The sequence below is a fragment of the Rhipicephalus sanguineus genome, chromosome 8 (genome assembly GCF_013339695.2).
Source record: "Rhipicephalus sanguineus isolate Rsan-2018 chromosome 8, BIME_Rsan_1.4, whole genome shotgun sequence".
NCBI classification, from domain to species: Eukaryota; Metazoa; Arthropoda; class Arachnida; order Ixodida; family Ixodidae; genus Rhipicephalus; species Rhipicephalus sanguineus.
The window spans coordinates 885,585-908,095 of record NC_051183.1 but is presented as its reverse complement, the minus strand read 5'-3'; the positions used below and the strand labels follow the sequence as shown (position 1 = coordinate 908,095).

At 50.5% G+C, this 22,511-nt stretch overlaps 1 protein-coding gene across 1 annotated transcript; it reads right to left on the bottom strand.

Moving 5' to 3' along the window:
• Positions 1–17,329: 17,329 nt before the first annotated feature.
• LOC119402486 (uncharacterized) lies at positions 17,330–22,130 on the bottom strand. Its single transcript, XM_037669635.1, has 3 exons — positions 22,058–22,130; positions 21,908–22,014; positions 17,330–18,169 (listed from the first exon to the last, which is right to left on the bottom strand). Exons 1-3 carry the CDS (start codon positions 22,128–22,130, stop codon positions 17,330–17,332), a joined length of 1,020 nt encoding a protein of 339 aa, XP_037525563.1.
• Between the last annotated feature and the right edge of the window lie 381 nt (positions 22,131–22,511).

The following is a 22,511-nucleotide window of genomic DNA, read 5'->3' as shown; positions in this document are numbered from 1 at the left end:
TATACACTAAGTCAATGCGATGAAGCACATACACGATCAGCTTATCTTACGATCAGTGGTGTAAAGCTACTTTATCAGGGACGAATTGAATCGCTTTTTCAGTTGCATTGTCCCTTCAACTCTAGTTCCCCATGGGTTGGATTATTTTATTACGAATTCTCTAATGCTTTGTTGACGGTTGTCTTCAGTTTGTATGTACTGCTAATGGGTATGCGTGCGCGTTCACTTACACTGGGTACAACAAAAGGAAAAAGCATGGCCTCCGATATAAGCTACGGAAACCGCAGAGGCCACAGGTAAAACAAACCTGAAGGTGGTGACGACCACATTTTGCAATTTATTTGTAGGACGCACGTGTTATCATCTGGTAGTCAAAAGCTGAACTCTGAGCCTTCAAAACGTACGTGCGCGATGTTGTGTGGTGACGACCAATTCAGATTATGGGAATCAGGCGTTGTCACGCGTCTTCAGTCTGCATCTAGCTGTTCAATCCGCGTTACACGGCACGCACCGCGGTCAGAGGCTCTGCTGAGCTTCACAGTCAAGGTTACCACGGTTATCCGTCAGGGCTACGCAAGACAATAGCGGCAAAGAAACATTGTCAGACTTTCCCATGGGACCGGCTTTAGAGAACACGAGCAATTCGCTTACCCAATACGTTCGCAACGGCCCGTATCCAACGCTTTCGCCTTTCTACTTCGTACGACAGCTATGGAAATCTAAAACTGAACGTTGTTATTCAGTCCTTTACGTCCTAGGCCACTCAAAACGCGTAACAGCAGCGTCGACTCCGGCGTTTCTTTGTAGCGCGCGGAGCTGTCGCGTCTGCTTTTGTTTCCGCCGTCGTTCTGGCGAGTGATCCAACAAGCACTTCATGGTGGCTCGGTGGCGCGTCAGACTAGCAGAAAGAAATTCATAGCTCTCTTTCTGAGTGATAAATGCGCAAACACACGCAATATTAAGCTCAATCGTTGTTTCGCACACGCTAGCTGCACCTGGTTGCACAGCAAACTGTGCAAGGAATCGGACCTTGTACTACCCAAAACTGCTCCGACAGGCGGCGCTGCGTCTCTTCGAAACTCGTGAGTCTGACGTCTATTACCCCAGCGTAGGTCTATTCTGATGCCGACCTCAGTGTCCTGCCGGGAATAACGTGGTGGCTGAGGGCTACTGCTCTGCTGCTGAGCTGCCAAGCTATACCCTACTGCTGCTGCTCCGGCAGAAGGCCGTGTCATGATGTGGACTGAGTGACGTTGAGGACGTCAACGAGCCAGACGGCACGCCGTCCCAGAGTGATCGACGTCGGCGTCCAACAGGCCACATCGATACACGGCGAGAGACCTCTCATTCAGAGAGACATTGAGTACAGCGAGGACTGCCTGTGTGATACTATCTTAAGGTATACTCATTAATAGTTGCGTTTTTCCCTGCAAATATATTTTCGTGTGTTCCTGTGCACTCGTGGTTCGGTTGTTCCTTGGCTAGCGGTCCTGGGCCCAAACCTGACATTCCATCACAATCGGGCGATTACACGCGCGCACGGGTTCCTCCAGAACAAGCAACCGGCTTGAACAGGGCCATACGCTCAAGGCTTTTAAGTGAAGGCTGTAACAGACTTCCACATTGTGACTTTGCCTTTCCCTCTCTTCTGACTGGCTCATATGAGTCGATACAGCCTCTCTGATTCGCTGTCAACCCCCTGGAAGAGGCACTTGCTAACGTGGCCAACCGCGGGCGTAGTTGCAGACGGTTACAACCGATAAGCTCCTCCCATATAGCCGCGACGTCCCTGCCGCTTACCTTTGCGAAAAAGCCAAGTTAGGTGAATTTTGTTACGACCGCTGGTTGCTTTGGTCTGCTATATACGCCATGTATTAGAAATACTAAGAATTAAAAATTCGTAATTGTTCTCCTCCTATGTTACTTTTGGCCCTGCATGGTTGACGGAATCTGTCACAAATTTGGTATGGAGCTTATTGTGTCGGCGGCAGGTAGCCGACACAACATGGCGACAAGGAAGTTCTTCGCCTCGGTTCCGGCCGCGGCAGAAAGAACCCGTGAGTTTTCAGTGATTCCCGTTTTTTTCTGACTTGTCGGACGCGCCTGGCGTCGCGAGGCCTAGCATCCTTTGTGCGCAGGTTTTCACAAGCTACCACCTAGGCCCTGACTCTCTGTCCGCTCTGCACTTCTGCTACCTCTCCTGTCGCATGGCTCTCTCGGACCATCTGCATGTCTTTCTGGAATTACTTGGGCCGCCTCTGATTCCGCAGCCTAATTGGAAGAAAATGTTCCGGGCTCACCTCGAGGTCGCAGGGTCAGCGACTGGAACGACGGGCCTCGGCGATGATAAGCCTGCTTGTTCTTCGCCGCAAGCTCTTCGCCGATGCAGAGGAAGATCCTGAAATGAGAAAAGCAACGCGGCGTCCGCGCCGGCGTCTGACCCTGATTCTTCGTCACAGGCGCTTCGAAGTTTGACAGTATTGTCAAGCTTGAACGGCTTTTCGCCGCGTCCATCAATCTGCTAGTCGAACGCCACGAGTTCACAAGAACTCCCCAGAGAGAGTTTCCTGGACTACGTGACCGTCCTTAAGGAGAACGCCGTACGATGCAAGTTAGGACTGACGTACGTGGAACGCGTCCGCGATCAGATTATCCGCGACACAACAAAGCTCAAGTTTTCGACCCAAAAGAAGCGACAGGAACGTGTAAATGTTGCGCAGATCAAGTGCATGATACGTTCAAAAGGTGCTTGCCGTTGCGGGAATGAAGAAACGCAGTATTTCTCATTAGCTCGAACGGGCTGATACGACCTCGCCTGTTAGCTGGAGTCCAATATGGAGGTATGGAGGTATTCCGCCGTTATGGAGGTATTCGACAACATGGGCATAATGTAGAATTGTCCATGGCGTACAAAACATTTTGCTATCAGACACTGCGATTTTCGTTGATCACAATTTTCGAGTCGAAGCATATGTACCTTGCCTCTCAATATTTCACAAATGTCAGCAAAGAAACACGCGATTAAAGCTGCACTCGGTGGGGAATGGAAAGGCATGGCGGCGCAACAAGCAGTTTACAAGTTGGAAATAGCCCAGCAGATTCTGAATAACAGTGCATGGTATAGCACATGGAGCATCTCTATGACATATCAAGGCCAACCTGAAAGTTCACCTCAACGCAACCTTGGTCGAGTGCTTCGGTTAAGTCTATTAGGACTCGTGTGTAAAATGGCTTGGCCAGGGGCGTAGGCAGAAATTTTTTTCGGGGAGGGGGCACCTCCTTGATTTGAAGTGGCGGCCGGGCAGGCAGATGTGGTCAAGTGTCATTCTGGGCTCTGTATGCCATAACAAAAAAAATTCGGGGGGGGGGGGGGCACGGGCCGGGTGTACCCCCCCCCCCCCCGCTGTCTGCGCCACTGGGCCTGGTTTGTGCAGAAAATTCGGTTGAGACGTTCTGGGTAATGACTTGGCCCACTCCCAAAATAAACTTGTCTCACTGCCCAAAATTAGGGTGGCCCCAGTCCAAATCTGACTTTTTCAATTCGAGTAACGAGTTGACCCATATACAACCTCATCACGAATATTTAAAGTCGCCCAAGCCCAATATATACTGCCCAATTCGAAAATTGATTTCACCAATGTTCAGAACCGTTTTAGTTTGCCTTAGTAACCCGATGAAGAAATCTTTAGTGGCGAGTCTGCAAGCCAAGAGCCATTCTTTGTCAGAGTTAAACAGCGAGGCTTCGATCCACCTTATTATACGGGCTTGGAAATGCTCACACCCAGTTCCTGCTTTTAAATGAGAATTTAATAGCTTGCTCTGTTCTCTCTATGTTGCCTACCTTCCATTACTGTGATCAGGGCGAAGGTTGAGCCGCCGCCTACAAGCACAGTATGGAAACAAAAAGAACATCTCTTAGGCCTAACGCTCTTGGCAGTGCTCTTGTTACCGCTTTTCTTCCTGGCAATTCCTATAACGAGCTTAATGCAAGGTTCTCGTTCTCTATGACGATAAGGAGCCATTTAGCTTTGACAACTTGCACACTCTTAAATACGTAGAAGCAAACGCTTGGCTTACCCGCGCGGCTCACCGGGGCCGGGCGTTGGCCTTGCGCTCTCCGCCGTCCTCTTCGTGATGCTCACGAGCTTCCACTACGAGGCACGCACCCACTACGGGAACGGCTCTGTAATCGGTCGACGATAGGTAACCTAAGTAATAACGGTTACACTGAGAGGACGAACAAAATGTCAAAAAGAAAAGGAAATAAAAATTTAGAGGCATATAATAAAAAAATTCGGCAGATCCCACGCGTTGTGGGAATCGGCTTCATGCGAAGCAGTCAGCGAGTACTTCTATGCTGTGTTTTATGGCTTTGAGCCAATGGTTACGAGGTAAATCGACGTGTTTTTGTAAATGTAGTAGCTGTGTGCACATCGTGGGCTTACCAGGCACGTCGACAACATTGGCGTTTAAAAGGTAACTTATGGTGTGACGTCAGCCCTCAGGTTAGAGTACTACTGTTAGTATTATCGAAACTAAGTACACTTTATGGTGCAATCTTGTGAATATCATACGTAACTTTCGTTAATGTATTCCTCCGGGTCTAGCCATGATTCAATATAGCTTGCTTAATCATGGGAATACAAATGTAATGTTTATTAGACTGGTATAAAAGCAGAGCCAATACTGTAACCACGGACGTTAATCTGATATGACGCCTGTATCGTAGGAGTACATACATAGTGATTATTCCTTTCTTGTAAAATTAGCCGGCACCACGACCACATTTGACGTATACAACGACATTACGCCTGCATAGGCTGTGTTTCCAAACCAGTTTATAGACCTGGCGTGGTTCTGTGGTAGAATACCTTACTGCCACACAGAATGCTTGGGTTGGATTCCTGCTGGGATCCTAATTTTTATTCTTTCCATTCGTCGAGTAAACGCTGCCGACGTTGGTCTTTCTTAATGCTCTCGTATTTAAATTACCAATGTCTGTTCTCACCGTTCCTGGTTAGATAAAAAATTACGCCATCTCCCGCTAAAGGGGACCATGAGGCGATGCGAAGCCGGAGCACTTGCACGATCTCGTTCCGTTGGCGTTCGTTGGGCATGCTACCGACCTCGCGTCGTGGAACGCGAAGAGGGACGCTACGCGCGTCGTATCTTCCATCTACCCTGGCCGTTAATTCTCACAGGGCGAGCAGGGGAACGCGGTCGACAGGCGGGCGAGAGGGGGGCAGCGTGGGAGAGGAGAGAGAAGCGGAGGGGACGCGCATGCGCTCGAGCTCATCGCGGCGTTGCGCAGGAGAGAATTTCGGCATGTCTAGCCCGCGTTTCAGAGGAAGAGTGGAAAGGGGGAGAGGGGAAGGGGAGAGGGAACGTGGAGAGAGGTAGGGGAGAGGCAACGTGGAGAGGGAAAGTGGAGAGGGGAGGGGAGAGTGTGAGTGGAGAGGACGTGTGTGGAGAGGAGGTGTGTGGAGAGGGTATGCGCATGCGCAGTAATGGTGGGCACGCCGCACACCACCACCACCACCACCACCACCGGATTGAGCTCCGCCTTAAGATACTTCGCATCTAAAACTGTCATTCACCTGCGGCGCATACTCGTATATCGCGGCCCTGGGTAAACGGGCATGTGCCACACGTGTCTGGAGGAAAGGGTCTGGCGACGTACGCGACAGGATTTTCACGTTGTTCATGTGATGACCAGACAATCATATTCGTCTAATCCTTTTACCCTGCCATGACAATTTTGGTCTACACCAAGTTAAGGAGGCGATCATGAGAGCACCCAGACGTAGGCGGCTAGATAGATAGATAGATAGATAGATAGATAGATAGATAGATAGATAGATAGATAGATAGATAGATAGATAGATAGATAGATAGATAGATAGATAGATAGAAACCGCCAAAGTGCCTTAGGTTTGCTAAGAAATGCTTCGCATTTAAGAAAGAAGTGCATGCAAGTAGAATGTACGGTATCCTTTTCATGCGAGCATTCGTATTAAAAATATGTGAATAACCAAAATAACACTATTCTCATTCATGAGGAGTGGCGGTCAGCTATTTCGGGAGATTACTAAGTATCGGATGAGTTGGAAGAGTTTGCAACGCGTAAAGCGTACTACTAATAACAAATTTTTTGATCGATAGAAACAAATCTATATTACGTAGTTACGAATCTTGCGATAGAATCATCCTGGCTAAAGAAACATTTTCTCCAACAGCTGTGCAGACATACTCGTAATAACGCCCAACTACCGATCGAAGTATACTGCGCGGTAGACTACACGGACCACATGAAGACGGGGACAATTGGGCCAGTTGGTGATCATGAATCACCAACTGGCCCAATCTTCCACTTTGCTTGTCCAACTATTAGAAGCCTCCCAAAGAGAAAATATTTTGTTGTCGACTAAAAATAGTGAGTTTTGCCGCTACGGAGGAGGTGAAGGAGCTAAAACAGCAGGTCACAAGGGCCCTGGAGTTTAACTTCCCATACTACGTACGCCGGTACTTACTCATGGGCGTCTTTACAGGTCGCCTCTGGTTCTTGTCAAATTCATTAGTTATGCCTTATCAGGTTGCACGTAAGGTAAAGTCTCAGTTTATAAGATTTTTCTGGAATTCAAAGACCCCCCTGGTTAAATACGAACAGTTAGGCTTGCCTCGCGAGAGGTGCGGATGGAATATCCCTTCGGCCGTCGTCTTGGCAGAACCCTACGCTCTGAAAACGACCCTCAGGGTTTTGCAGTTACCTGAGGAGCACCCCGCCAGGAAACTGGCGACGTACTTCCTAGGAGTCCAGAGCCGTCTGTTTTTGCAGACGCAGCCCCCGGGGCCGAAGGCGATAAACCCGACGCCCTTCTATAGGCATGTGATCGGAATATACAAGCGCATTGCCCAACTGAACCTGGACACTCCTTTCCTGGAGTGCCGAAATACAGAACTAGCACAGGAGTTATTGGTAAACTCTGGTTGCGAGGCTAAGAACCCAGGGTTCCCGTGGGTCTTGTTGACCCCTAGCTGGCTGCCTGGCAGCATTCAGGATGTGGTGTGGCGTTTCGGGTGGTCCGTCTTGCCTACGGCGGACCGGATGTACAAGTGGCATTACGTTCGTTCGGAGCAGTGCGTGCACTGCCATAAACACGAAGATAACAAACACGCGTTGATAGCCTGCCGCGTGGCCAAGGTTTTCTGGTCCCTCGTAGACAAAGCGTACCACCCGTTGGGTGTAGAAAGCTTTGTTAAAAGAGGCAGGTGCCCCAACGGCGCATTGGCACGACTAGTGTTGTCCGCCGGGATGTTTACGTTGTGGGAAAACAGGGGATTAGCAGTCAAGCAGGCAAAGGCTCGCTAAAACCAGTGGCCGCTGCTGATGCGAATGTACACTCTTGTATTAGATCACTTGGACACAGAATTTTTTCTCCTGGGCGAAGAATAATTCTTGAAACGGTGGTCATGTGCATTTGTAAAAATTGTCAATAACAGAGTTACGCTCACTTGTGCCCCATACAGGGTCTACGAACTACATAAATCCCACTGCCATGTCTTGTGTGATGAGTGCTAAAACAGTGACTGTGAAAATGTGAAATATTGTGTGCGACTTTATTGTGGAACCTGTGCCGATGTAACCCAGTGTCAAATCGATTGTGGAACCGTACTTTGTGTGGAACCAGTGCCCTGTACTTATAGAGGAAAAATAAAAATAACCTTTTCGCCCCTAAAAAAGCGTAATCGCCGAGAGGTGGGTGAACACGCAGCGTGCGCCTTTGGCAGCGTTGATGAGCAGACGACAGCACTGTTTTCATACGCAGACGCCCAATTTATTCCGTTCTTTTCCTTTCTTTTTTGTTCAATCTGCTTCTGCGATGTAACGCCAGGAATCAAGAAGAAGAAGATGCTTTTAATGAGAAGCAGGTTAAGGTTATCCCGCTTTTAATCTCGCTTCCCCTTGAACTGTCTTTTACATTTCCTCATGACTGCAGTTAAGCAGTGTAGATCGTGAGCTCGAAGATCAGGTCGCCGCCGTTCCGCAGGTGCTCCGCTGAGCTGACGTCCAACTCGAGGCACTCTCCACGTTCGATGCAATGGGCAAGGGAGTTTATCCCTTGCACATTGGCTTCCCATGTAAGCCGGTGCCGATTTCCGCAAAGGCGCAGCTGGTAATTGTACATGCGCTCTTCTTCAGATGACCCAACGACGGCTACGGCGCTGCTAACCTTGCTGCCACCATGTGCGCGGCCACTCTTTTTCATCACCACCATAAAGTCCCGGCCAAAGCACGTAACGACGGCGTGCCAGGAGAAGTTTTCATGGCGATCGAAGTGTGTTGGCATGAATGTGGTATTGTTTCCTGCGTGGGAACGTGCATCGCGAAAAAATTAAAGCTACTACCACACGAGCGAAATAACAGTAAGCAGCGGAACTGGCAAGCAAGTGCCACCGCCTTGCGAATGCAGATGAAGCTATTTCATCATTTTTCTTTGTCTCCTCGTTGCAAGGTTGAACAGCAGGACGGAAATAAGACGAAAGAATAAATCAACAACAGGGCCAGTGCTGAGTTGTTCATGTGTTCCTTCGTCTTCGTCCGTCGTACTGTTGCACCTTGCAGATGTCGCACCAACTTGCCCAGACGAAAGCTCTCCTCGCTTTCTTCTTTCTTTGATCTTTGTTTTTCTTTATCTCTTTCTACATCTTCTTCTTGCTGTCTCTATTTCTTTCTGTATAGCCCTCTCTCCTCCTTTCCCTCCTCTAAACCACCACATAACTCCACACTTCACTTCTCTCTCCCACCACTTCCTATGCTGTACTGCACATGGCTATGCAATGGTTTTCCCTGTGACCACCTCATTCCCTCCTCCTCACCCTTACGTCACTCCTCCTCATACTCGTTTCCTTTTCCCATCCCCTTGCTAAACAAGGCTACCGTATTTACTTGGTCGTTACACAACCACGATTGTAACGAAAGGGGTGACTTTTCATTGCGCCCAGGAAGAAAAAAAAATAGCAATACAGTATTCAATTGTAACGCGAGGGTCAACATTCGAGTAAATACGGTATGCCATGCCTTAAAGGGGTACTCACACGAACATTTTCAGTTGTCGTTTTTTTTTCGTCAAATGAAAGGTCAAGCCCTGAAGAGCCCAGAATGGTAGCGCTAAGCGCGAGTGCACCCTGAAAAAGTAATTAGAGTATGTTTTAAAAACTAGTTTCGGTTCCTACTGTACCCTGACGTCACAACACGGTGTGAATTTCTCGTCACGTGCTCGCACAATATATAGTGACGTTTCCACGGCCGCTCCGCACCGTGGCTCCGTTGGTGCCGCACAAGCGGCCATTTTGAATGTTTTCGTGACGCACAAGCGGCCACCTTGGAAGTTTTGGTACCTAACGTCATGGTACCTAACTTGAGTCAAGTGTGGATCTAGACGAACTTATTCCGATAACTGCTCTCGCCAGGAAAAATGCTACGACGACTTCAAACTCGCATATATACAATCTTGCACTTTTAATTAAAGGGCCCGTAAACCACCCAGAGGTTGAAATTCAGTTGTGGTGTGACAGTTGTAGACGAGTCTACAATGAACACGTAGCCGTCATAATTTTTCGAAACGGTGCCGTAATAGCGGAGTTATAGGCGTTTGATGATCGAAACGGTGCGATCACTCGTTTCACTCTTTCTTTCGCTGCCCTCCACTCGTCTGCTGGTCTCCTCTCCCAAAGGCCCTTAGTCCTCCTCGCCGAGTTCCCCTCCCAATCTCACGTGTCATACCGACATACCGCTGACGCGCTCTTCGTAACAGCGGGCACTTCGGGTTTCCGCGACTCTGCGCACTCCGTGCTTCTCGGCTAACCGCTGTTGTTGCCGTGCCGGCCCGTGCTCGCACGCCTTCAAAGGATCGCCAACGTGATGGACCCGTACGGTGACACGTGTCGCGTCTTTTCGTTTTTCCAGCCGGCGCTTTTGCAGCCAAGCACTGACGCGTGAAAGCCATCGCAAAGCACTGTCGGATTCAGTCCGCACAGCTTATCAGACCGCTAGGCGTGACTGTGCTGGTACGCTATAGTGATTTGGCCGTTGCGTTACGGGCGGCAGTTGCCGATGCTTGCAGACTAACCGGAAGTCGTAGGTTCTTGTTCGACCAATCGCAGCGTCGCCTGCATAATGCATCCCAGATTCAACACGCTGACTTCACACACGTCACTAGGCAGACCGGAAGGGCCCGGAAAGGAGAAGAAATTGTTTCGTGGAATTTGTGGCGCGCCCGCGTCTCGTAGCGCACCCAGGTGTGGGATCGTTGACCGTGACGCCATTCTGCACACGATGCGCGTGTTTACTTGAAATGTTTCAAAAATATCGGAGGTGGTTTAGGGGCCCTTTAAAGATTTCTCTCAAAGAAGAACGAATCTACATGAACTACACGTGTCCCATATTTTGCAATTATAACCCATATTTTTAAAAATTTAAACACCTGTAGCTGGTTCGGCTCCTGCACGCGTTCAGCAGGTCTAGTTTTGTTTAGATTGTTTTAGGTTTGCTCTCGGTAAGGGCTAATGTTGGTATGGTTGGAACGATGGCATGGTTGGTACAATAAAAGTCTAGAGATTAATTGCACCACATTACCTCTAAAGCGTGGAACGAATGGGTGCGCGCGCACGATGTGGTCAACGAGCTGCTCTCGTGGCCCAGTCCACTTGCACGCCTCGGACCCCAGCACGCATCTGCACGGCCTGAAGTGCAAGGCAAGAAGTCATACGAGAGCAAGTCACTGAAGACGCATTTAGCTATGGGCTGCCAGCGAGAACTGAACGTTCACGTTATGTACAAAGCAAGAAATGGGGCTTGTCGGTTCACGAGAACTTCTGTGCGGGCAAGTGGCACGTCTGTCGCTGCAAGGTGAATAGCACGAGAACGCGACAAGAAAATAGAAGAAAAAAAGCGTACTCTTGTCTCCTCTTTTTGGAATGTTTCAAGTATACTGACGTTGTATACCCGACCTATGCTTTCACAATGACATTATACTTAGTCTGTGGCTACGGTTCTCAATTACTCAACTGAATGCCGCGCGTTGAAGCGCTGCTGCGGCGGTCACATTTTGATGGAGGCGTACTTACTAGAGTCCCTTGTAGTGTGAGATATCAGCGCTCGTTAAAGAATTGCAGGTGTTGCAAACTATTCGCAGCCCTCCGCTACTCATTCATAGCCGGAGGTGCTTTGGCACGTTAAACTTCATTAACCGTTACAACTAATTTATACTTGAAATGAACTTTCAATAAGAAAGATAGAAAGAATAACAGCTATGACACGATCACTCACCCGAAAGAGCAGTGCTCTTCGTGGTGTTCCTTCCCCGAAAGCGGAAACGACACCATGCACCCTCGTGGAGCGTACTTGCATGGGAATCGCGCAGTTTCTACGAGCTTTTCGAGGTCCACGTTTCGGATGCGTTCTGCACGGAAATGTCAGTGTGCGGACAAATTACGAGGGCCGGGCATAACTACTGTAGGTATGTATTGGAAACACGAAGCCCGTGCTCGCCTTTTCGCGCCCGGCAGAAGGGGCACGTTGGGCTTCTCTTGCGGCATTCGGCGCAAATTAGATGCCCATTCTTACATTGCAGAAGAGGCGGCAGTATCACCTCGCGGCAGACTGGACACTCCAGGATGTCCAGAAGAGCGGCGAGCAATCCACCCTGAGACACCTGTGGTGCCTCGGTGGAATCGCCGTTCGCTTCTCCTGATGTCGCCGGCTGGGACCCTTGTGCCCGTGGCCGCCGGGCTGCATTACGGAACGCGAAAACGCATAAGCAAGGCTTTTCGTGGATGCGACTTTACGCACCGTGTTGCAGTATTGTCGTGTAATCGCCCGCTCCAACAAACAAAGATGAAAGGAAAAATGCAAGGCTACACAGCATCTACTTTCAGCTCTCAAAGTAAGCCTCAGCTCAACTCTCGAATCCAGTCGGCGCCTCGTACGCTTCGTCGCTGTTTCGCTGTGCCACATTGCAGGACCGTAGGCAGAACTTCTTTCCTTGGGGGGAGGGGGGGCGCCTTCTTGATCTGAAGTGGTGGGGGCCGGGCAGGCACATGTGGTCGAGTGCCATCTTGGGCTCAGTATGCCAAGGCAAATAAAAAAAAATTGAGGGGAGGGGGCATGGGCCCGCTGTGCAACCCCCTGGCTACGCTACTGCTGCGTTGCCTGTCATAATGAATTCAAATCAAGTAGCCCCTCTCGGCGTCTTCCTTATCGCCTTACCCTTAGCCTAAGTATTGCTCTAAATAAGAATATTCTCTAGTAAATTACACGTGGCTTAGAATCCAGGGGAAAACCAATCAGTAAGCAAAGTTTCTCCTGAAACGTCAAACTTCTCGATTTCACCTGCCGATTTAAAACAGCGTGGTGATCGGTGGTGCTATCCGCCTAACTCAGATAAAATAAACCATTTTTAACCAAAGATAAGATTAATCGCCATTTCATTCTTTTGCGATGAGGAAAATGTGGTTTCAGAACCATCCGCCAGTTTTGAAGTAGAATATAATTGCGGCGCTGGCTACAATATAAAAATGTTATAATTACATGAATACGCCTGTAAATTTCATACCCCCTCACCCCCACCCGCCCCACCATTTCCATGGTACGTATATCCACTCAGCCATTACATCAGGAAATATGTCATGAGTACACTTCCATGCTTTAACATGGCCTGCATGGTTGCGGCAAACGATAATGGCCTCGAGGGCCACCACAGGATAGCCCGACGCTGCTATCGCTATGACGTGTTAAACGACATCACGTGACACGCCTTTGCCGCCGAAAGCCACGCAAACGCTGCTCGCAGCATCTCGTCCCCGAGGTTGAAGTTCTGCTTTTTTCATCAGTGTAGTTTATTGCTCAGTACCGCAGAGCCGAACGTATTTGACCTAGCCAGGTGTGAGTTCCCATGCATACCACAAAACCGAGAAGCGGCGAGATGCATGGTTGATAAAGCTGAGAGTGGGGAAGCAACCCACCACTCATTATTGCGTGTCTAGCAAAAGCTTTCGCGAAGACTTTGTGTACTGCGTTGGAGCTAAAATTTTCGGTGAGTATGACGTGGGACATTCCGGGACTGTACACACAGAAATTTACGACGCTTATTCACGCCAGGATGGAAGGCTTATTCCAGCTGTTTCCAGCAGAAGGGCGGCGAGGGTGATTTTGTCCCGATGCTGTTCTTTTGTTGCATATTCGAATGTGGTCGGCCTCATAAACTGCCTCTCCTTATGTTAGCAGCCGTGATGTGCGGATCTGCTGGTCCACGAACCGGTTGATGCCAGAGACCGGCAGAGTCACTGAAAAGGAAATACGGTAATTGTTATGAATAATCGAGCAAGCGATGCACACAGATTGCAACGTGCTCGTGTAATATCACATCAGTCAATACACCCCGCGCATTGAAGCACATGTAGCGGAAGCAAAGCGTGGATTAAGGAGACAAAAATATATGCGGTTAAAGTTTCACGTATTAGAATATATCTGTTGTAAATAACCGTCCGGCAATGGTTCTGGTGAAAGTGGCAAGCCGCACAAACCACGGTTATTTTAAACAGTACTGTTATTGCGGCAAAAGAGCTCATGGCTACCTTTATGAAAGGTCATGCGAACATAATAACCAATGTCAGAACATCGCTTGCACTCGACCTTTTGATTACGCACTGAAAACTAGGGCGAGGTGTTGCCGTGAATCGCACGCGGCAGTACATGCGGATCGAAACGTAACTTTTCGGCCGCGCACCTTCCGCGCAAAAGAACGAGACAGGTGCGCGCAGTCGCGCTTGCCTCAGTAAACACAAATGTACGCGAGATGCGAGAATGCTTCGAGTTACAGATTACTAGGTGAATTTCATAACAACTCACCTTTTACCAGAGTGCCTCTTCACGTTCGGCGTCCAAGGCGCCACGCCCACACGCTCCGTCGAAAGTGTACGACGCGACGAGGACCCTACGTTGGCTCGCTAAAAACTTTTATAGGGACTGAGGCTAGGTCCACTAAAACAATGCGTGTGGCGGCGAGCGTAAAAACCAGGGAACCGTTCAGACCGTTCAGGAGCAGAAGACTATTCTTTATTTGCGTTTTCTTTTCCTCGCAGCCCGCAGCACGAGGAACGAGGAGCGTGCGCATGCCCATGCGCCTGTGCGCGCCATAATTAATAGCCGACGAAGACGACGATAGCCGCTAGAGGGCTCCCCCTCCCTTTAAGAGAAAGGGGGGTGAAGCGCTGGCGTGAAAAAAATGTCTTTGATGTCAGAGGGCCGGGCGAATCCTTGGTTGCAGGGGCGGCTTAGTGGTCGAAAGCGCATAATGGCGGGGCGGTTGCTAAGTAGGCGGGTTTGACTCTGTCCAGAGCGACGACTTCTTCCCGCCCGTTGAGCTCGATGGTAACAGTTTTTTCTGTCCGGCTGAGCACCTTGAACGGGCCGTCGTAGGGAGGCGTAAGGGATGGTCGAATTCCTTCACGCCGTACGAAAACGTGGCTCGCTGTAGCCATGTCCTTGCTGACAAAAACGTCAGTCGATGATGCATCCCGACTAGGGCAAGGACGCAGGCGAGAAAATAGGAAGCGAAGCTGTTGAGCGTAACTGTCTGGATCGGGCGTAGCGACACTAGCTGACGCGAAAAATTCACCAGGCATACGCAACGTTGTACCGTAGACCAACTCCGCCGTTGTGCAGCCGAGGTCTTCCTTGAAAGACGAGCGGATGCCAAGCAGGACGAGAGGAAGATCTTCAGCCCAAGACGAACGAGCCTGGCGAGCCATCAAGGCGGCTTTAAGTTGACGATGAAGGCGTTCAACCATTCCATTTGCTGATGGGTTGTAGGCGGTCGTATGGATATGACGAACGCCAAGCAGGTCTGTGAGTTTGCGGAAGAGATCGCATTCGAACTGTCGGCCGCGATCGGTGGTCACAACGCTGGGACATCCGAAACGAGAGATCCAGCCACTGACAAACGCTGAAGCCACGGTAAGTGCTGTTATGTCGGTGAGAGGAAACGCTTCAGGCCAACGGGTGTAACGGTCCACACAGGTGAGGATGTAGCGAGCACCTCTGGATGGCGGATGTGTCCAACGATGTCGATGTGGACGTGATCAAACCGAGCATCGGGTGGGCGAAATGAGTGAATTGGTGATTTCGTGTGTCGTGTCGTTTTGGAGCGTTGACAGTGCACGCATTCACGCGCCCAACGGCGCACGTCGGAGTTCACACTCGGCCACACAAAGCGGGTCGTAATGAGACGCTGCGTAGCACGAACTCCTGGATGGCTTGTGCCGTGAAGCTTGTTGAATATGTGACGGCGGAGTCGGAGTGGGACAAACGGACGTGTTCGACCCCGTGACACATCGCAAGTGATGGTGCCGGAAGAAAATGGGAGGGGAACGTCGGACAGCACCAGTGATATGGTGGATGAGCGGATGTCTCGAAGTTCGACGTCTGTAAGTTGCGCCGTGGCGATTTCTTCGAAGTCAAGTGTGGGTGCCGATATCGCGTCGATACGGGAGAGGGCATCTGCAGCCGCATTGACTGGGCCTTCAATGTACCGGACGTCCACAGTGAATTCGGAAATAAAGTTGAGGTGCCGTATTTCTCGTGCGGTATAAGTATCGGGGTTACCGCGAAAAGCGAATGTCAAAGGCTTGTGGTCCGTAAGGACGTGAAAGCTTGAGCCTTCCAACAGATGTCGGAAATGTCGAATGCCCAGATATACGGCCAGTAGCTCACGACCAAACGTGCTGTAACGCGTTTCTGCCGGTTTCAGTTTCTGAGAGAAAAACCCGAGTGGATACCAAGAGTTGCGCTGCCACTGCTGTAAAACCGCGCCGACAGCCGCACTAGAAGCATCGGTGATAAGACGCATTGGTGCAACGTGCAGAGGATGTACCAGCAGTGTAGCGTCCGCCAATGCGTTCTTGGCAGCATAGAAGGAAGCTTCGGCGTCAGACGTCCAAGTCAGTGGGGAGGACGGAGCTTTGGTGGTCTTGAGGAGATCCATGAGCGGTATGATAATGCGGGCAACGTTAGGAAGAAAACGGCGGTGGAAGTTGAGCAACCCAAGGAACTCGCGGAGCTTTCGGAGTGATGTTGGGCGAGGGAAGTCGCGCAAGGCTTGAACTTTCTTGTCCAACGGCCTGATTCCCTCTTTTGTCACACGGTGTCCGAGGAACTCAATATCGTCGACACCAAAGACACACTTTGCGGGGTTGATGAGGAGGCCATGTTCCTGGAGTCGAGAAAATAGCAGACGCAAATGGGTGCAATGCTGTTCGGGGGAAACACTAGCCACCAGGAGGTCGTCGAGATATGCAAATACGAAGGGAAGTCCACGAGTTACTTCGTTTATAAACCTCTGGAACGTCTGAGCAGCGTTTCGCAATCCGAACGGCATGCGAACATACTCGAAAAGTCCGAATGGTGTCACAATTGCAGTCTTCGGGACGTCCGCTGGCTCGACCGGAATCTGGTGGTAGGCCTTTACCAAGTCTATTTTGCTGTATATCACCGCTCCCGCGAGGTTGGCAGAGAAGTCGTGAATGTGAGGGAGGGGATAGCGATCAGGTATGGTGCGCGCGTTGAGGGCTCGATAGTCACCACAGGGGCGCCAATCCCCTGGATCACGCTTTGGGACCATGTGGAGAGCTGACGACCAACTGCTCGACGAAGGGCGGATGATGCCCAGTTGCAGCATGTGGTCGAATTCTCTTTTCGCGATGGCAAGGCGGTCCCCAGCGAGGCGCCTGGGTCGGCAAAATACTGGAGGGCCAGTAGTGACCACATGATGCGTGACGTTGTGACGTACAGGCAGCTCAAGGTTGGAAGGCTTCGTGATGGCTGGAAAGTCTGCTAGAATTGAGGCGAACAGAGATGCCGGTATCTGTGGCGCCGTTCCAGTGGTATATGTTGGAGGTGCGAGGATGCCTTGTATGGACATCCTGGTCGTTGTGTCGACGAGTCGACGTGCCCGGAGGTCAACGCTGAGGGCAAAGTGGATCAGAAAATCAGCACCCAATATGGTCATGCGTACATCTGCAACAACGAATACCCATCGGAAGGTGCGTCGGAGACCCAAATCGATGGTGAGAGAGCGCTGACCATATGTATTGATGGCAGAGTTGTTGGCTGCTTGAAGGGGAGCAGTCTGCGTAGAGTGCTGCCGGTCGAGTCGTGTGGCAGGAACGACACTGACCTCTGCACCTGTGTCCACGAGAAATCGATGTCCGGCAATCCTGTCAGTGACGCAGAACAGGCGGCTTGTCGTATGGCAAGAGTCACTGGCCGCCATCAGTGGCTCTGCGGTACGTTTCCCTGCCAGCTGCAAGGAGGACGACACTGACGCGCGCTGGCACCGAAGTTGCTGTGATACCAGCAGTAGACGCGTCGACGAGGACCGGAACGGGAGCTAGACCTCGGAGACAATCTGGGACGGTAATCGCGGTCTCGTCGACGAGGGTGAGACGGTGGCCGTAGGGCATTAACAGTCTCGGCGAGGTCGTCGATCAGTTGCTCCAGGCGAGACTGCCGGTCCTCGAGTTGCGACAACGGAACGCTAGATGCCGTAGCCACAGTACCTCCTACTGCATAGTCAGCGACGCGATCGGCCTGCTCCGCCAGCTTGTCGAGGGGCAGGTCGTCAGGTGCGGTAGCCAAGGCAAGGACTACATTCTGTGGCAGGCGCTGGAAAAACAGTTCTCGCAGCAGCGGGCTGTTTACATCCAACTTACAGCCACTGAGAAGCTGCTGCATGCGACGTAGCAGTTCTGACGGTCGCCGGTCGCCGAGCTCCTCTTCGTTGAGAAGCTGCTGGAGACGCCTGCGTACAGACACAGACTTGCGTTGCAGCACCGTCGTTTTAAAGTGGTCATAAGGTGTGGTTTCATGGGGCGTGCACACAAGGTCGTGAAACTCTGCAAGCACTTCCGTTGAGAGCGCGGAGACAGCGTGGCAATACTTTGCTTGTTGCGAGGTAATGCGCCGAAGGACAAAGATGGCCTCCACGTGCGTGAACCAGGCTGCAGGATTCTGGGGCCAAAACGACGGCAGGTGAATCTGCACCGTGGCGATGCCCTCTGCGCCGATCGTCGGTCTGTCGCTTGTGGTCGCGTCCTTGATGTAGTGCTCGCCCTGCGATCACGTCCGGGTCACCACGTTATAGGGACTGAGGCTAGGTCCACTATAACAATGCGTGTGGCGGCGAGCGTAAAAACCAGGGAACCGTTCAGACCGTTCTGGAGCAGAAGAAGACTATTCTTTGTTTTCGTTTTCTTTTCCTCGCAGGCCGCAGCACGAGGAACGAGGAGCGTGCGCATGCCCATGCGCCTGTGCGCACCATAATTAATAGCCGACGAAGACGACGATGGCCGCTAGACTTTTGTTAGCAAGCACTCTTGGTTCTTGCGCAGCTAATACAAACACATTCAATGCTTGCAAAGCGAACAAAGCCGCGGCTGAACAGCCTGAATCACTGGAGACGTCGAACACTTCGTGCAGCCCGGTACCACGTGATATCGTTTTACACGTGACAGAGAGATTCCGGCAGACGTCGCCACGGTATGTCCTCGCCGCCAATAGACGTTAGACACTACCTGATAGTGACCATCATTTAGTCAACAATAATCGATGTTTAGCTAAGATCAGCAAGTGATGTCAGCCAACAATAACCTTTGACAATATCGTTCGGGTAGGTATACTTCGTTAAATGTTGAAGAAATTATCTTTATCATCAAAATCATTGCAACCACACCTCTTCACAGGGTAGATGGAAGACACCCCGGAACCAGAAATATTTTGTCTTTGGCGTCCCTAAGGTGCAGTCAATCGAGGGCTCTGAGATAAATGGTTGTCTTAGGGAACTTCTCAGAAAGGGAGTTTGTGTAGTTATTCGCAAACAGCCGTCAAACTGTTTTAATTGAATTGATCAAAACATCAAGTGCTGCAAATGAATGAAAAGGTGGCAATCTAGAATGGATACTGAGAAATTACTTATTTCAATCGATTGACCGACTAATCAAAAATCGAATATTAAACTTATGAGTATATTTGTTGCCCTGTGGGCATAATTATCCTGACTTTGTACAAGAAATAACCAGTATCGCGCAGATTTACCTTGCCTGAGTCCATCGTTCGAGCGAGCGGCTTGTTCACTTTGGGGCTCCATGCCGATCATTGGTGGCGCCTTGACGTTGTAATGCACAGAAGAACTGACGCACCTCGTTGAAGCAGGCAAAGTCGATGACAGACTTCCAGCCGGTGCTGCGAATAACACCGCCACCAGCGCTCTCATCGTCGCCCTGGCAATAACTGGGTAGTGCAACGCGAGCAGTCCGCGAGCGAATGTGCATAGGCCACAATAAAACCCCCTCTTTCGTTAGTGTGGAGGCACGGTTTCTTGAAAATTAAAGACCTGGAAAGCTTCTTTTGCCAATTCCGCGCTTCAGAGAAGTGGGAAGCTCATCAAAGCGATTTGTGGGTACAATGCAAAAGAAGTATCCGTTGTTTCGGCGCGCTGCAACTCGCGCGACATTGAGTTCTTTGGCGCCTAAATGCATTAAATTTGTGTGTATAGACTATGTCAGTGCGATGAAGCACATACACGATCAGCTTATCTTACGATCAGTGGTGTAAAGCTACTTTATCAGGGACGAATTGAATCGCTTTTTCAGTTGCATTGTCCCTTCAACTCTAGTTCCCCGTGGGTTGGATTATTTTATTACGAATTCTCTAATGCTTTGTTGACGGTTGTCTTCCGTTTGTATGTACTCCTAATGGGTATGCGTGCGCGTTCACTTACACTGGGTACAACAAAAGGAAAAAGCATGGCCTCCGATATAAGCTACGGAAACCGCAGAGGCCACAGGTAAAACAAACCTGAAGGTGGTGACGACCACATTTTGTAATTTATTTGTAGGACGCACGTGTTATCATTTGGTAGGTAAAAGCTGAACTCTGAGCCTTCAAAACGTACGTGCGCGATGTTGTGTGGTGACGACCAATTCAGATTATGGGAATCAGGCGATGTCACGCGTCTTCAGTCTGCATCTAGCTGTTCACTCCGCGTTACACGGCACGCACCGCCGACAGAGGCTCTGCTGAGCTTCACAGTCAAGATTACCACGGTTATCCGTCAGGGCTACGCAAGACAATAGCGGCAAAGCCACATTGTCAGACTTTCCCATGCGACCGGCTTTAGAGAACACGAGCAATTCGCTTACCCAACACGTTCGCAACGGCCCGTATCCAACGCTCTCGCCTTTCTACTTCGTACGACAGCTATGAAAATCTAAAACTGAACGTTGTTATTCAGTCCTTTACGTCCTAGGCTATTCAAAACGCGTAAGAGCAGCGTCGACTGCGGCGTTTCTTTGTAGCGCGCGGAGCTGTCGCGTCTGCTTTTGTTTCCGCCGTCGTTCTGGCGAGTGATCCAACAAGCACTTCATGGTGGCTCGGTGGCGCGTCAGACTAGCAGAAAGAAGTTCATAGCTCTCTTTCTGAGTGATAAATGCGCAAACACACGCAATATTAAGCTCAATCGTTGTTTCGCACTCGCTAGCTGCACCTGGTTCCACAGCAAACTGTGCAAAAGAATCGGACCTTGTACTACCCAAAACTGTTCCGACAGGCGGCGCTGCGTCTCTTCGAAACTCGTGAGTCTGACGTCTATTAACCCAGCGTCGGTCTATTCTGATGCCGACCTCAGTGTCCTGCCGGGAATAACGTGGTGGGTGAGGGCTATTGCTCTGCTGCTGAGCTGCCAAGCTATACCCTACTACTGCTGCTCCGGCAGAAGGCCGTGTCATGATGTGGACTGAGTGACGTTGAGGACGTCAACGAGCCAGACGGCATGCCGTCCCAGAGTGATCGACGTCGGCGTCCAACAGGCCCCATCGATACACGGCGAGAGTCTTCTCATTCAGAGAGACATTGAGTACTGCGAGGACTGCCTGTGTGATACTATCTTAAGATATACTCATTAATAGTTGCGTTTTTCCCTGCAAATATATTTTCGCGTGTTCCTGTGCACTCGTGGTTCGGTTGTTCCTTGGCTAGCGGTCCTGGGCCCAAACCTGACATTCCATCACAATCGGGCGATTACACACGCGCACGGGTTCCTCCAGAACAAGCCACCGGCTTGAACAGGGCCATACGCTCAAGGCTTTTGAGTGAAGGCTGTAACAGACTTCCACAATGTGACTTTGCCTTTCTCTCTCTTCTGACTGGCTCAGATGAGTCGATACAGCCTCTCTGATTCGCTGTCAACCCCCTGGAAGAGGCACTTGCTAACGTGGCCAACCGCGGGCGTAGTTGCAGACGGTTACAACCGATAAGCTCCTCCCATATAGCCGCGACGTCCCTGCCGCTTAGCTTTGCGAAAGAGCCAAATTAGGTGAATTTTGTTAGGACCGCTGGTTGCTTTGGTCTGCTATATACGCCATGTATTAGGAATACTAAGAATTAAAAATTCGTAATTGTTCTCCTCCTATGTTACTTTTGGCCCTGCATGGTTGACGGAATCTGTCACAAATTTGGTATGGAGCTTATTGTGTCGGCGGCCGGTAGCCGACACAACATGGCGACAAGGAAGTTCTTCGCCTCGGTTCCGGCCGTGACAGAAAGAACCCGTGAGTTTTCAGTGAATCCCGTTTTTTTCTGACTTGTCGGACGCGCCTGGCGTCGCGAGGCCTAGCATCCTTTGTGCGCAGGTTTTCACAAGCTACCACCTAGGCCTTTACTCTCTGTTCGCTCTGCACTTCTGCTACCTCTCCTGTCGGCATGGCTCTCTCGGACCATCTGCCTGTCTTTCTGGAATTACTTGGGCCGCCTCTGATTCCGCAGCCTAATTGGAAGAAAATGTTCCGGGCTCACCTCGAGGTCGCAGGCGGCAGCGACTTGAACGACGCGCGACGCGCCTCGGCGATGATAAGCCTGCTGGTTCTTCGCCGCAAGCTCTTCGCCGATGCAGAGGAAGATGCCTGAAATGAGAAAAGCAACGCGGCGTCCGCGCGGGCGTCTGACCCTGATTCTTCGTCACAGCCGCTTCGAAGTTTGACAGTATTGTGAAGCTTGAACGGCTTTTCGCCGCGTCCATCAATCTGCTAGTCGAACGCCACGAGTTCACAAGAACTCCCCAGAGAGAGTTTCCTGGACTACATGACCGTCCTTAAGGAGAACGCCGTACGATGCAAGTTAGGACTGACGTACGTGGAACGCGTCCGCGATCAGATTATCCGCGACACAACAAAGCTCAAGTTTTCGACCCAAAAGAAGCGACAGGAACGTGTAAATGTTGCGCAGATCAAGTGTATGATACGTTCAAAAGGTGCTTGCCATCGCGGGAATGAAGAAACGCAGTATTTCTCATTAGCTCGAACGGGCTGATACGACCTCGCCTGTTTGCCGGAGCCCAATACGGAGGTATGGAGGTATTCGACAACATGCACATAATGTAGATTTGTCCATGGCGTACAAA

Coding starts and splice junctions, on each gene's coding strand:
- LOC119402486 (XM_037669635.1), bottom strand. CDS start 22,130: ATGGACGCGGCGAAAAGCCGTTCAAGCTTCACAATACTGTCAAACTTC. Junction 22,015..22,057: donor GGCTGTGACGAAGAATCAGG/GTCAGACGCCCG, acceptor TTCTCATTTCAG/GCATCTTCCTCTGCATCGGC. Junction 18,170..21,907: donor CTGCCGCCTGCGACCTCGAG/GTGAGCCCGGAA, acceptor ACGTGATCGCAG/GGCGAGCACTACATCAAGGA.